We start from the raw sequence: 16,480 nt of genomic DNA, 5'->3' as shown, positions 1-16,480 counted from the left end.
CAAAATAGAAGACTATGGGCTGCATAGTGGCGCAGTGGTTAGCACTGTTGCCTCGCAGCACAAAGGTCGCAGGTTCAAAACTCGGCTGCGGCCTTTCTGCGTGGAGTTGCGTGTTCTCCCCATGCATGCGTGGGTTTCCTCCGGGTACTCCGGTTTCCCCCACAGATCACAACATGCCCTATAGGTTATAAATTGTAAGTCGCTTTGGATAAAAGCATCTGCTAAATAAATAAACATAAACATAAACTATTGCAGAGATGTGATTTCTTATCTATGTAGACAATGTCAATACATGTGACCTAACAGCTGATTTACTCCCAGTATCTTTTGAGGAGTACAACGGTGTGTTTTTATGGCTTTAATCCTGGCAGTGGAAAGGTACAACATTATATATGACACTAAACGTGATCTCCTTCTTCTTTTTGGTTTAATGGTGGATGGCATACACAAACTGTGACCTTTAAAGTCTCAAGGGATTTTGTGATCTGCTGAGACTAGCGATGAGGACGGCGAAGAAGCCTTTCCGCGGCTGAAAATCTCCTCCAGTGTGGAGTGACGCACCACAAAGCCCGCGGGTAAACCGTGCCACTCTGTTTCGTGCCGCTGATGCCTCCAGTGTGGATTTGGAGTAAGACTCCAAATCTTGCCGCCTTTTGGAGCTGTACAAAATCACTTTAATGGCCATAAATGGCTCCTGGGCCACACTTTAGACCCATCAAACCCCATCTGATTTAGATGGTTTATTTAGCTCCAAAACTTCCTGCATTGCTCTGCATGTCATGTTTTTGTTGCAGCAATATAACAAAGATGCACCTGCATCTCCATCACCTCTACATCCACCTGTAGGCTGTGTTCATGTGATCATCAGACGTTAAATATCTTTGACCTCTTGTGTTTTCTGTCAGACAGCGATGGTCAGCTCCTCTGGCCCATCTTTCAGCTGGAAGCATTTTGTGAGTCCGTGGGGAAATGTTGGAACAATCGTCCGACGATGATTACTTTGCCTCTGTTGACATCTGTCGAAAAGGAGAAGCTCCATCTGGGTCCCTCGCTTTCTGAGAGCCAGACGATGGATGCGCCCTTACAACTATGGTTTCTAGTGAAAAGATGATTCAGGTTCTGGGGTTGTTGGTCAGCTATAAGAGTCAGCTCCAGGTGCTGAGAGTTCTTGTTTGGGTCCCTAAAAAATGTATTTTCTTTGCTTATGAGAAAATTTAAATAAATTCAGGCCAAGTAGAACATTTGTGTCACTACACCTGCTTACATTTATTATTAAATGTCCCGTGACCAATAACTGCTGCTCTCTTTGAGACAGAGAGAGAGATGTCCTGTGCAGGACAGGACAACTGACAGCTGGGTTCACTGGAGGTCAGAGGTCATGGATTGGCAGCAGCGGGGGAGTAAAGTGGAATCTAAAACAACAGGAAGAAACACTTCCGTACACAGACTTCCGAGAGAGGAGACAGGCATGGGCCTCCGGATCTTTCTCATGTGACAGACAGTTGACTAACACTTCATATGTGTGTGTGATCCAGCAGCTTTCGCAGTGTGGACTCGTGTTATTCAGTTGTGAAGGACGTAAATCTGCTCGTGAAGTCTAACTGTGGAAAACAAATTCACACTGCAGTATTTACTAGAAATCTTTACCTTTGTGCAACTGATGGAGGAGTTTAGGTGGTGGTGAAGGATTCTCTTGATGCTGTTAACAGTTCATATCATTTGAAATAGAATTTTTTGGAAAAGGTTGTGAACAACTCATATCTTACCTGTTGTAGATAAGGCTTTGAATGACCTCAAACCAAAAGTAAGATCTGAATGGATTATTTCTAATGGATAATCTGAGCCAGACAGAGGCTAAATTGCATCAGGACTGACCTAAAACAATCTAAATTTACCTTTCTATTAGAAAATGTCCCATTGAAGGAACTCCTAGCTAGTAAGCATAGTTAGCTTGTGCTAATGGCTAGGCAAAGCCAAAAATAATTCTAAAGAAACACAAATCTCAAAAGTGACAGTAGGCATCACACAGTCAATGTTTTCCAAACAAAAATACAATGGCTACAGAAAGTATTCATACCACCATTAATTTTTCACTCTTTGTTATATTGCGGCCCTTTGCTAAAGTGAATTTAATTAAAGTTTTCCTCATTAATGTACACACTGCAACTCAGACCCTTTGCTGTGACACTCAATCCAACTCAGATGCTTTCCATTTTTTCTGATCATCATTGAGATGGTCCTACACCTTCACTGGAGTTCAGTTGTGATTGGACTTGAATAGAAAAGCCACACACCTGTCTATATGAGACCTTACAGCTCACAATGCATGTCAGAGCAAATGAAAATCATGAGGTCAAATGAACTGCCTGAAGAGCTCAGAGACAGAATTGTGGCAAGGCACAGATCTGGTCAAGGTTACAAAAATATCTGCTGCACTTAAGGCTCCTAAGAGCACAGTGGCCTCCTTAATCCTTAAATAGAAGACATTTGGGATGACCAGAACCCTTCCTAGAGCAGGCTGTCCGGCCAAACTGAGCTACCAGTGGAGAAGAGCCTTAGCGAAAGAGGTCAAGAAGAACCCAAAGATCACTGTGGCTGAACTCCAGAGATGCAGTCAGGAGATGGAAAAAGTTGTAGAAAGTCAACCATCACGACAGCCCTCCACTAGTCAGGGCCCGTCGGAAGCCTCTCCTCAGTGCAAAACACATGAAAGCCTGCATGAAGTTTGCTAAAAGACACCTGAAGGACCCCAAGATGGCGAGAAATAAGGTTCTCTGGTCTGATGAGACCAAGATAGAATTTTAACTTTAATTCTAAGCTGTATGTGTGGAGAAAACCAGACTCATCACTTGTCCAATACAGTCCCCACAGTGAAGCATGTCGGTGGCAGCATCATGGTGTGGGGTGGGTTTTCAGCTGCAGGGACAGGACGACGAATGCAGCCAATTACAGGGATTTCCTAGACAAGAACCTTCTCCTGAATGCTCAGGACCTCAGACTGGGCCGAAGGTTTACCTTCAAACATGACAATGACCCTAAGCACACAGCTAAAATAATGAAGGAGTGGCTGCGCTGCAACTCTGTAACCGTTTTTACAAAACAATACCGTCAATTTGCCACAACACCATTGGAGAGCCTTAGGTTGTTTAGAAGTGGTCAGGCAGTGGCGGTAACATGGCGCAATCGTGTCTGTTTTATAAAAGATTAGGTGATGGCGACATAAAGGGGGTATGGGGGGTGGCCCCTGCGTTGCTCCTGGGGCTCTGCAGTGCTCCAGTTTGCTGTCTCAGCTGCTTTTGTTAAAAACACTAAACTTACGGCACGTGTTTACTTTCATTTTCAACAAAGTTTCCAGCCGAAGCTCGGCAATAACTCCCTACGTCATCGAGACACCTCCCTTTGTTTGCACCAGGGGCGGCGTTAGGCCTGGCTACTTGGGCTGAAGCCCCGGATGTTTCATGAAAAGCCCCGGATCTAAATCGCGGAAGTAACATGCAGTACCAAAGTCCAACAGAGAGGGAGCAGCTGGCAGTAGTTTGTATACAGCCTGCCTGAGCCTCCACCACTGAAGAAGAAGCCCTTCAGCAGCCGGCTTCTTCTGCAGTCTCTGCCTGAAACGCATGAGTGAAGATGGACATAAGGACGTTTTTTTAGACCAAAAGTACAACGACAGAACCCCAGCTTTGATGAGACTGGTGTTGACTCAGGTTTGTGAGTCTTATTTGAAAATATTTGTTGTGCTGCTGGTTTGCCTAAAGTTAGCTTATCAGGTAAAGTTGATGGAGAAAGAAAGGGAATATTTACTATCATCTCACACTAAACACTAACAGGAGCAATACTCTGCCCTGAAAATGCTTAATATGTAGCTTCAGATTAAAAATGATGTGGTACAAGACAAATATATATGATGTTGACTAGTGCGTGTCACGTGTGTGCGCGCATGCGCGCGTGTGTGTCAAGCCCCAGATCTTCTTTAGTCCTAAATCCGCCCCTGGTTTGCACCAAGGCGTAATCGCTGTTTATAAGACAGACAATTACTGCAATATTATTACCAAGCGATGCGGAATGAATGCCGGAGAATTCACGCAGCATAATGCCGGCATGGTGCATTTATAAGACACACCATTGCAGTAATATTACGCCAATTTGCTGTCACTGTGTGCCTTGTAAAAAGGGCTTGTGACTGTTCTTGAATGGCCCAGCCAGAGCCCTGACTTTAACTCAGTTGAGCATCTCCAGACCAACCTAAAAATAGCTGTCCACCAACATTCACCATCCAACCTGACAGAACTGAAGAGTATCTGCAAGGAGGAATGGCAGAGGATCTCCAAAGCCTGGTGTAAGAAACGTGTTGCATCTTCACCAAGAAGACTCATGGCTGTATCAGCTCAGAAAGGAGCTTTTTAATAACTCTGCAGAAATTTCTAAAATTCTGTTTTTTCTGTCAGTATGGGGTGCTCTGTGTACATTAATGAGATAAAAATTAATTTTAATTGCATTTAGCAAATGGCTGCAATATAACAAAGAGTGAAAAATTGGCAGGGGTCTGAATACTTTCCATACCCACTGTAGGGTCATTAGCCTCAAGTGCCAGCAGCTTGGGTCACTTCAAGCAGGAAAACAAAAATATTTTTTCTGGAATAACTGTTATCTTAAACTGACCGTAGTGTAAGGTTTTATAGAATTCCCATTAATCATTGTAAATGTTTTTTATGTTATTGTCATTTTATGATCGCAGCAATCCAAATTGATCTTGGCCTTGCTCAGACTAGCCGCTAGCTTATCAATCTGGTTGTTTTTGTCAAACTGAGAATAAGTTATCCAGAGCATATAAGATATTTTTATTGTAACATCTCAACAAAAACGCTCTTCAAAAGATCTGAAGCTAATCAGAAGCTGAATGGTGATCTAGGATTTGTTCATGTTTCAGTCTGCAAACTCTTTTAGGTCTGAGATGCCCACAGGTGGCACACTATACAGCACAATCATCATTCTTAAAGCAACCAGTTACTCTTTATTGTTATTATAGTAAAGCAAATCGGTAAAAGTGGCTTAGGAAACCAAATGCAGTCTGACCCAAACCCGAGTCTCTTAACTTAGAGGCAGGACAATTAAAAAATAAGATATTTTTAAGACAGGTCCAACAGCTAGTGATGTGTCCAACATGTGAGCAGGTTGGGCATTCTGGAGAGTTGAAGCTGGAACTAAAGACAGCTGAGGGCCCCAGGAGGACATGGCCAGAATTACATACAACACTTGAAGAACAAAACCAATTCACAGCAAGTACGAAGTATGAAGACTAGAATTAGTCAAATGACTAATTGTACTGGGAATTGAAGCAGACAGATATGATCAATTTTACATCACAGAAACACTTAAATTTGTTTGTCAATCAATTAATAAAACTTTAAAATGGTTTCAGGACCACAGTGAGACTATGTGTTTGAACTCTGGACCATAATTTGCAGCTGAAACACAAACAGCTTTAATTGTTATTAAAACACAAGTTATTGCTTTTAAGTCCAGTCTTGGCAGCTTTAGAAAAATAACCCTCAGCATTTAGGCTGCTGTTCTGCTGACCCCTGCTGGATAGACTGAGTATTTACAGTTTTATTTTGCCTGAATCCCAGATGGCAGCACTCAGCTGACTGAGGTTTTCTTTTATTATTATTATTCCAGAAATTTAAGAGACAGAAATTATTTAAAATCTGTTAAAATCTGATTACTGATTAAATTTGTTACTACAAAACTATAGATCGGTATGGATTGACTCGTATTTCCTTCCTTTGAGTTTTAGTGCAGTATAAATATCTCCATGATTAACATCCAAACACAAACACACAAAAAACACAACTAAAGTTCAGAGAGTCAAAATGTCCAAACATCTATTACAATGGCGCCTAAGGGGTGGCCAGCGGTGGCCAGGGCTCTGGCTGGGCCCAAGAAAATTGCTGGCACCCCTAGCAAAAGTCAATATTAATAAATCATATTAATATTATATTATAAATTGATCGTATTTATTCAAGACGTAATTGTAAAACAAAACAAAAGTAATGCAATTAATGAGTAAAGAAATCATCAGAATAAAAAATACACGTTTCTGCTGCACACCATTTAAAAAGTTTTTATCGCCGTAGCTTTTTGTGTACACAGCAACAGGTGAATTAAACTAAAAAAATACATTTTAAAATAAAATTTTAAAAAACATTTTAAATAACTGAAATGTATATTTCTGAAATGTTTGTGTTAGTAAAATTTATGTAAAATGTTTTTGATAAGTATTGTTTAAAAAAATAATAAAGGAGCAATGCAATACATCGCCACAGGCTGAACACTCCCAGAGCTACCACAAGGACCAGTTTGGTGGCCACCCCAAAGATTTCTCTGGCCCCGTCTGTCCACCCCTATCAAAATTTTCTGAAGGCGCCCCTGATCTATTAACGTGAGGCCCAGGCTGAGGCCTTTCCCCACAGCTAGCTCTGAAGTCGTGGTTCTGATGTTCATTAATTATTCCGAATTTTAAGCATTAAATTCCACTCAAACAGAAAAGTTACAAAATAATTCACCCCCTCAGAGTTGTCATGAATGCAAACTATATCTATTAAACCTAAAAAAAATTTAACCAGGCTGTACACATATTTCTGCTGGAAACTGGCATTTTTAACATGAGAGTCAATGAGGATTTGCGCATTTCTGGTGCCAGCCCCTAGCGGATGAGCATGGAACTGCAATTGATGTCACTTCCTTCTTGGTTTCAGGTCTGAGAGCGTTCCCCCATGGTTTTAGCATAAGTTCCAGTTGACACGGCTACCATTTTATGCTGTTTGATTTAGTATTTTTTGCTACTTCCTTTATAATTAGTACTTCCACTGTAGGTTACGTTGTTACATTGCATATTTTGAATTTTGTTTAACCTTCTGGGCCACCGTAGTTCTGATCTCAGTGAAAGGAGCAACGCACACATCGCCCTCTGGTGGCCTCATTAAGTAACACAAGACAAAAAATGAATTTGGCAAAGTAGCAGTTTCCCCAAATTGTTATAGAGACAATGTGTCGTCCATCAAATTGTTGCTGAAAATGAACAAAATGATGCCCAGTTGAAAAATATGGATGGCTTTTTAACCTATAATTGTAAACATCAGGTCTAAAATACATGGGAGCGGGTCTGGGGCCCAATCTCAATACTCACACTTCAGCAAAGTGCACTTGAAGAAAGTGTGCAGGCATAGTACACAAGTGTGCAAATAATTGCAGAATTGAGACAGGGAGCATTGCATCATCGATCGCAACACATGCCGGGATGCTGGTCGCTGTGATACTTTTTTCAAAAACCTTTATTAAAAACTTTTAAACAAACAACCAAAAAAATGTTTGAAGCAAATTTACATTTATTGCTGCTTTATCTAAAAGTTTTAGTGCATCAACTAATTGTCCTAAAATTAACTAACTTCATTAGAAAATACATATTTTCAGAAAAGGAACTTGAGCCTTTTCTCCTGCAGCATTGACTTGTGGGTAATACCCTTGCCCGAGGTCCGCATCGCTGCAGACTTGGATGAAGTGCAGATGAAGGGTGCAAAGGGGGCGTGGTCAACTTCCGCACTTGAGAATTGGAACACCCTATGCACTCGCACCCCTGGCCGGGAACGCGCAAATGAAGGGCACAAGGGTGCAAGTGCGAGTATTGGGGTTGGGCCTAAGTCTCAGGGCGACGCCATATTAGATGCCATGTTTCCTTCTACGGGAGCCCATGAGGACAAAATGTATTTACTGATTTGTAACATATGGTTACAAAACTTTCACCATTCTTAAATGTTGTAGTTTTACACATTTACCTCTTCACTTGTTGCCAGTGCAGGGAGTCTGATGTGCTTGTTATTTTGCTAAAGTTTGCACTCCTCTGGGCTTTTTGACCCTAATGGTCATCCATTGGCAAGTTCTTACTCTAACACAAAAACACTGCTTGCTTGCAACGATTTAGATATCTACTGCCCCCTATCACCAGGAAAAATACACACTGCCACTTTAAAGTTACAAGTTACAGAGCATGTCAAGACTTCTGGTGTTTATGTTTCTGTTGTTGTGGATTTATTATTCTTTTTCAATAAAAGCATACATTTAGAGAAGAATTGTCAACTGAGTGCTTTAATGTATTTTTTACTGGTTTTTATTCAATGTGTTTGCTTCATTTACAGTAAAGATCTCAGTTTTCTGAGGCATGCAACACATACATAATAATATTATCTAACACTGTCACTATATGCACATCCAACAGGTGGCAGTGCATGGAGGGAAAGAGTCCAATGGTGCTTATGTGCAAATATACCATCAACACCAGCTAAGGAAAAAGCTTTAGAAATCCTCCACAGCAAATTAAGAATAATTCATTAAAGGGGTTATTTAGTCCTTCATCTGATTTAATTGAACGTTTCACTTAAATGTTTTCCCACCAAATGAGATAACCAGATCTGACTCCACTATGTGTTTAAAACTGTGTAATAAATGCTGACTAATGAACTAAGACGGCATTTTCATGTGTTTGTGGATAATCCAGGTCCTTTTGAGAGGTGTGACTTGGTAAAAGCAGATGAAAGTCGTGAAATGAAACCTTTGAGTCAAATTTGCGCATTGCTGCCAAAACGCGGCGCTGTTCTGCGCTGCCGCCAAATCCCGCAGCAGGCCTTGTCCTGTCTACATGTCCTCTCCCCTTCTGTTTCTTTAAACCTCTCCTCCCAACTCCTGCGCCACATCCACGCTGAAAAATCTAAATTCCCTTCGCTAGTTGTAAGTGCGCCCACCTCGCAGGAATTGTTACATTTGTGCACAATTATTCCTTCCTTGCCGCGGACTCGAGAGTGACCCCATCGAGCTGTGTGCTGAATTTGGTTCGCTTCTCACCCGAATCCGCTCAGTTGTTTCCGGTTTCAGGGGAGAATTTGCCGATTTTGCGGCCACGTCGCTGATAAACGCCGTTTCCCCCGCGTCGCCGCCCCTGGTGACTGCGTCAAGAGCGCGTTTCTTTGCTCTAATAAACGCATTAGCCTAATTAAAACACGAGTCCCCCTACACTTGGACATGTCTCGTGAAACATATAGGTTTCGTCTCCTTCAAGAGGCAGTCTCGCTGCTCAGCTGAGTCTCGGTGACCGAGAGCTGCTGCAGCAAAAGATCTAAAAGCCTATCCGAGGTTTTTACGACATCATGCATCAAAACTGGAACTAAACCAGCTCGTCTGGCGGTTAAAGTGTCAAAGTCTTGTGTTTTTGTGCTGTCTGACAAGCGTTTGACACACACACACACACACACACACACACACACACACACACACACACACACACACACACACACACAGAGCAGAGAATGAGTCTTGTCGTGGCACAACCGTAAGAGGTGAAAAATGAAAACGTCCCCGCCGCAGAGGGACTAAAATCAGCCCCCATAGGTGCGCCTTAGTGGCTCAGGTTCTCCGTGCCAGACTGAACTTTATATCGAACATACATTAACACTTCGTGGCCTGCTTTTTTTCCTTCTTCCTCCCCTTCTCTCCTCTGGAGGACTCCATTTTGAAGAGACCGGGTGTGCAGTCAGAGCCTCATTTCTTGAAGGGATCTATGTGTGTGTCTGAGTGTGTGAGTGTGTTGTCTTTTTTCCGGGTAGACTGCTCTGCTGCATCATTTCTTCAGACAGGAGAGGCGAGCTGTTGGAGGATCTCATTTGTGTATTCTGTCGTCTTTCCTCTCAGGGCGCATGTGTGCGTCTCGGGGTGATTTTTAGATGTTGGCACTAGTTGGTGACATGTCAGGTGCTGACAGCCCGGTTTGGGTTAATTGTTGAGGCTTTTAATTAAAGGGAGGGGCAGGGCTGCTGGTTTGGAAGTGAAAGGTCGTCTTGTGTGGGTTTTTGGATCTTACGGCCCCTCTTGTGCTCCATGCTGTGGACCGGGGAGGGACACGCTGGTGACGACTGGTAGTGCGCAGAGCTCAGAAACGGACTTTCAAGAGGAATCCACCATCATGCATCCATCTCTAGAGGGGGACTATAAAGTTATCCCAAAGCAAATGAGGGAGGCTTGCTGGAGGAGCGCAGACAAGTGATTTTTGTAATTATTGTTATTCCAGGGGCCGCTGGAGCAGGGTTTAGCGCATGTTTAGAGGGTGAGGGAGGGGTGAGGAAAGAGGTGGAGGTGGGGGGTAGAGCGAGTGAGAGAGGGAGGGAGCGAGCACAGGATCCAGGCCTAGTAGTGCTGCCGCTGGGACTCTCCTCATCCACTGTCAAAAAATTGGAAATTTGCACCTTTAGACGCCAAAATGCGCAGGAACCGAGTCGTTTTAGCGCTGCCACACAGCGGAATGGTAAGATTCTCGCGTGAGACCCCGCGTCATGTGCGTGATTTTGCTGTTTGATGAACAGATATAGACTGCATCTGTCGGAGGGAAGCCTATGGAAAGTGCGTGTCAGTGATCGTGTGCGTCGGTGTGTGTTCATGAACTTGACGCTTTTTTCACGCTGTTTTGTTTTTCATGTGTTTGTGTTTTTGTGCAACCATCAAGCCGCTGCACACGCACACGCAAACATGCACACACATGCATGACCGTCTTCACACACACACACACCTTAACACACACTCTACTCCTCCACGCGCAATGGAGCGCGCACGCGCGGGTCCATCTTAATTCCTGGTCTCGGCACCGGCGTATTTTTTTTAAACATGACTCGATGTGTGATTGTGAGGCTGGGTGTTTGTGAGCCTTCATGTGAGTGAGTCTACAGGCTGACCTTATCGCGTTTGATGTCATTTCCAACATATCGCGATAACAGCATTGGGAGGATTTACGGCTCGTTGTTTTCAGCTTTAATGTCACGTTAGGACGTGAGGGAGGCTGTTTGGATTGGAATATCATGTTACACAGATTGCGTTTGGAGACATCTAAGCTGCATTTCCCAGAGATCCTGGAAGATTAAAAAGTGTTTAGAGTAAGCATGTAATTAGAGTAACCATGTAATTCCTCTGGTGTTGTGGTTATTATAATCATAATTTATAAAGAGAATTAAATTTTACTTTTTCAGAATAAAACTTTCTTCTCATTTCAGGGAGGCATCGTGCCAACATGAGTGGGCCTCACAGAGGCTCCGATAGAAAGAGTCACCAGTCCAGCTGCCCTCTGACCCCTACCCGTGACCCCTCACATCCCTTCAGACTCTACAAACAACCACTCGGCTTGACCATGTCTGCCACTGCCTCTTCCCTCAAACATACATCTGTTTATAGGTTCACACAAACGGACCACTCCTCCTCCTCTTCTTCTTCTTCTTCCACCTACAGTCCCCTCAGGAGACTGCAGCATCTCACCAGCATGGTGAGCCAGCCGGACCTGGTCCTCCCAGTTAGGGATCCAGAGAGGAGCTGGGAGTGGGCTGCACACAGGAAGGAAAAGAGTAAAACGGAGAGGGACTCCTGGTCTGATTACAGGGAATATTCTGTCACCCAGATTCCAAACCCCGAGGAGAGATTCTCCCCATCTTCTTGTGGACAGAAGCAACCCGAGGGCCAAAGTGGAAGCAAAAACACACCTCCTGAGAATTGTAACGATTCTGTTGTTACAGAGAAGAAGACGGGTTGTTTCTCAGGCCCACCGAGCCCAGCTTTCTCTCTGGACAGCAACAGCCCCTTTGCCAATGGCCTTCTTCACTTTGAATCCACTTTGTTTGGGACAGAAGATGACGATGAAGAACAAGGTACCACATCTCCGATCGAAGGTTTGCAGGAGAAAACCGAGACTGTTCCTCAGTCTCCCCACAGAAACACACTTTTGGACACAAAGGACACAGTGCTGTCATCAGCTAAGGTGGTCACCCGCTCCCAGTCTTCAGGTCAGCGCAGGAGATACTGGGACGGCTCGGAGGATGAGTGGGACAGCGACACTGAGCTGTTCCTGTTTGAAGACAGTCCTTCTTGGCAATCAGTGGCAAGTTTTATCTTCCTTGTTCCCTCAGAAATATGCGCAGAATTAATTTCCATGTGTGAACAAAAGAAATTGAGCAGTTGTTGCAAAACACTTGTTAAGCTCCTCGGCTGTCCTTTGGCCAGTGACGATTGTGTTTGTCTTGGTTTTACTAAAGACATACAAACATAATCCCACAGAATCACCAAGGAGAGTTGACAGGCGGGTGTGGAGGGAGAAACATGACACTAACCTTCTGCATGTGATGAAAGGGGCTGTCTCCTTCCCATTTGGCCTTCATTCATTTAGTAGGTCTGAACTTCCTGTAGCAACAAAAGCTGTGATATCCTGTCTGTGGACGCAGTTATTGCAATTCGAAACTTTAACAGAAATGTATCATGAAAGTTCTGCCCTGAGTTATGTGCCACATTCCGGCGGTTAAATGTACCGACCTTAAACACGCCAACAGGTTTTATGATGTAAATTCACGTTTTGCACAATCAAGTTGATCTTTAAAGGTCATATTGGTTTCGGTCCTGGATCATTAACATTTTTCTGGCCCAGAACTAACATTTGCATTAATCCTTTGCAGTGATGTCAGATCTCCACAACTCAAGCAAAAGTGCAGGAGACTCTGAAGCCCACAGGCAGCTTGAAATGATGTGCATAAAAAAAAACCTGCATTATGCAGATGCTTTATATCGTTCTTTATCATTTAGACCGAATTCAGGCAAGGCTGTCACCACATGCATGTTAATGTTTCATGATCTAATCCATGATTGGGCTCATTTTGAAGCAGGATGTAAGTAACAAATATAATACAAATAAAAAGCGACAACTGGACATTTTTAGTTCATGCAGTACTTCAGTGCATTAGGCTAAATTCCCTTATTCATACCAGGAGAAAATTGTTTATATTTAATGACAATTCAAGACTATACACACACACACACACACACACACACACACACACATATATATATATATATATATATATATATATATATAAAACTGTGCAGTGGCACAGTGGTTAGAGCTGTTGCCTTGCAGCAAGAAGGTCCTGGGTTCGCTTCCCAGCCTGGGATCTTTCTGCATGGAGTTTGCATGTTCTCCCTGTGCATGCGTGGGTTCTCTCCGGGTGCTCCGGCTTCCTCCCGCAGTCCAAAAACATGACTGTTAGGTTGATTGGTCTGTCTAAAATTGCCGTTGGTTGTGAGTGTGTGTGTGCATGATTGTTTGTTCTGTGTGTCTCTGTGTTGCCCTGCGATGGACTGGCTCTCTGTCCAGGGTGTACCCCGCCTGATTGCCCATTGGCCGCTGGAGATAGGCACCAGCCCCCCCCCCCCATGACCCTACGTGGACAAAGCGGGTTCAGACAATGGATGGATGGATATATATATATAGGGCATACACTCTTTATTACTGTAAATGTGCTGTAATCTCTAGTATGAGCCTGGTGAGTCATTTTCTGTGGAAAAAAGCTCTGGTGCTCCAGTTTCAAGAAGTAGAAGTTAGTCGGAGGAGTGGGGAGTGGAAAACATAAGGATATGGAGTCTAACTTGTTCATTTTTCTGCGATCATCTTGCCTTTGATTGGCTAACAGCAGCACAGCTCATCTGCTGCCTCTGTTTGCTTTTCTTTCTTACGTTGCATTGATGTTTTATCTCCACAAACAACACAAGCCTGAACGTGTTCCACCATGTTGTGGAGTCGCTAATGCTAAGGGTAAGCTTCTACTAGCCGAGACAGACAGACAGTGTTCTGCGGTCACAACCAAGGTGGGTGAATCCATGAGTGCAAGTTTTAGTGTGACATCAGTCTCTGGCATTTTATCACCCGAGCGTTTCCCCATCTCTTTTTGTTCTTTGGCTAATGCAGGAAACATGGGCAGAAGACTATTTTCAGGTTCAGCATGCATGAAAAACTCAGAGTGACCAATCACATTGTATAAAACTAGAATTGCAGTTTTCTAATTGAACTTCTGCTTTAAATGATCCAGGACAAACGTCTAAATGAAGACGTTCTAGTTATGTAGATTAACTAAGCTACAACCACAAGCTCTTGAATGCTTGCATTGTTTTTGCATTGTCACAACCCAGCTTTTGATGTATTAAAGAGCAAGTCAACCCCTACCAGAGTCTTACTCCACTCCCACTTCCTGTTTGAAAAATGCAACAAATGCTGTTGTCTGGCAGACCGAGAAGGCGGAGTTGCTAACAAATACACACACACAGGCTCACAACAGCATTGCGGCATCATAATCTACCAGCTAATGTCATAGTGTACCTCTTAGCCAATCGCGATGGCAGATTTCAAACGCAGTGCTGAGTTTTTACCTGAAAAGGGCACAACACTGACAGTTTTAGGCAGAATATTTCAGTTTTACCTGAGATGCACCAAAGTGCTAAATTATTGACTACATGTGTTTACAGCACAATTAGACACTCATTTATATAGATTATAAGGAAAAAAATTATTGGTGATGACTTGCTCCTTAATATAATATGTGTTTAATAATATAACTTATGAGTAAATTCAAATAAATAAATATAACTCACTGTCTAAACAAACTCAAAGTCATAAGACTTATACTTGCTATAGGGAGAAGAGCAGCCATAACTAAACATATCAATAACTAAAGAAAACAAAAAATGGACTGCCTGCTTGCTACTGCAAGAGCTACCACAGGTAGGAGGTTGGACCCAGGTGTTCTCAGTCAGCATCTGACTCAGAGGGAACCCGATCAGGCAGGAAACAACAGGAGTCATCACATCATTTATATATAAACAGTAAACAGCCACTGTTGAGTCCAATCAGCAAATATCCAGTACATCCAGTCTGAATGTGAAAAAGTAAAATTTCTTTTTGTAGTCGAACGCACCATTGCCAAGCAGGAAGAAAAGAAAACATTCCAAAAAGTTTCCCAGTCAGTGAACTCACAATCACAAAGCATTAATTCAAGCTAGCAGTCAGCACGAGCTGATCTTCCATGTGGAAGTTTTTTACTTCCAGATCCACAATTTTCGAGTAATCTTAACAAAAACTGTTTTCTGTCAATTGTAGTTCTATGAGATGAATCAGAATTGGCCGAAATCGGTGTTGGCAGGTCAGAGCTGCACAAGGATTGGAAATCGATCCTCCAAACCACAATCGGTGAGTCTTTATTGCAGCATGGTTAGAAAGGTGCAATGTTGATGGTCCAGGACTGAAAACAATAAAGTGATTAAGAAACATGCAGATTATTTTTCTTTTTCAACTAACAAGGCACAAAAACCAGAAAGGTCATGAGCAGCGTTGGGAAAGTTACTTTTAAAAAGTAATTACTTATAGTTACTAATTACTTTGTCAAAAAAGTAACTCCGTTACTTACAGAGTTACGAGATTATAAAAGTAACTAATTACCAAGAAAAATAACTACTTAGTTACTTTTTTCATTAAAGAATGCAAGAAAAATGGGTTAATTAAACTTACTTAATTTACTATAAATTACTACAATAGTGAAATATAAATGACTAATGACTGGAACATAATAAAATGTATGTCCACATGTTTTTTAAAACCTGAATAATTTAAATAAATAAGCACTTAACAGGTGGAACTACTAACAGAAGCATTACACTTATCTAGACTATTAAAAGGTCACTGTGTGATACTTAACAAGACCCCAGTCAGCTAACATTTAAAATTGCAAATATAAACACTTGTAAAGGTTCCCGAGCCTTTAAATGGTCTCTCAGTCTAATTAAATTACAGAAATAAATGTAATTTTGCACAGAATTCTAAATTTTCCAGCTTCACATAATTGTGTGTTTTTAGTAGCATTTCTGTTGCTGGTAATTTAGTAACGGTTAAATAAATAAATGAATAAATAAATAAATAAATAAATATCCTTTAAAATGACACTAGAAGAGGCACAGATCTGATGGAGGACTTACATTTACTAACTTGGGTCAGACCCAACCACAGAAGAGCTGAAGCTGGGTGGTAAACACACACGGGGAGTTCTAATAACACCTGAGCTCCATGACGTCTGAGACTGATGCATCAGTGTTACAGCGGGACTAAAGACATGATCAGAAACAGGTTACAGCTGGATGATCTACGAAGGTAGAAGATCAGGACTTCTGAGCGGTGAACAGGTGAGCGGACCTTCGGGACGTCCCGCTGTCACGCTAAGAAGGGAGTAGACTCTTTATCACGTCTTCCTCGTTCGTCACGGGTCGTGATGCTCTTGGATGAAAACATCTACCTCTTTAGCTTCTGATCAGCTGATGACAGCTTCAACACACCGCGCTGCTTAACGCACGCATTTCCTTATCAGTAACAGAAACGACGTTTTGATAAAAGAAGACGATAATTTATTAGTTTGCTCGTTACTGAAAAAAACATTTTTTTAGTAACTCGGTTATTTAAACGGCGTTATTCCCATCACTGCTCTGTTGGGTCTACAGCAGGCAGTGACTGAGACAGTGAGAACACTGAGGGTCTCCGCCCACCCGGCCAATCATCATCGTGTTTGTAAGTGCGTTACCGACACCT

At 42.5% G+C, this 16,480-nt stretch overlaps 1 protein-coding gene across 2 annotated transcripts in view; it reads left to right on the top strand.

Annotated features, from left to right (window-relative positions):
• Positions 1 to 10,221: 10,221 nt before the first annotated feature.
• The window catches only part of nsd1b (nuclear receptor binding SET domain protein 1b), a 28,574-nt gene continuing 22,315 nt past the window's right edge, over positions 10,222 to 16,480 (top strand). For both annotated transcript variants that reach the window (XM_015961242.3, XM_015961245.3), the window contains exons 1-3: positions 10,222 to 10,351; positions 11,091 to 11,965; positions 15,005 to 15,094. In XM_015961242.3, coding sequence (XP_015816728.3) covers positions 11,108 to 11,965; positions 15,005 to 15,094 — 948 coding nt within the window. In that variant the 5' untranslated portion in view covers positions 10,222 to 10,351; positions 11,091 to 11,107. The remainder of the gene's footprint in view (positions 10,352 to 11,090; positions 11,966 to 15,004; positions 15,095 to 16,480) is intronic.

This window comes from Nothobranchius furzeri, chromosome 10 (genome assembly GCF_043380555.1).
Source record: "Nothobranchius furzeri strain GRZ-AD chromosome 10, NfurGRZ-RIMD1, whole genome shotgun sequence".
NCBI lineage: Eukaryota > Metazoa > Chordata > Actinopteri > Cyprinodontiformes > Nothobranchiidae > Nothobranchius > Nothobranchius furzeri.
Note: the sequence above shows the minus strand (reverse complement) of the source record. Positions and strands in the feature narration are given on the sequence as shown.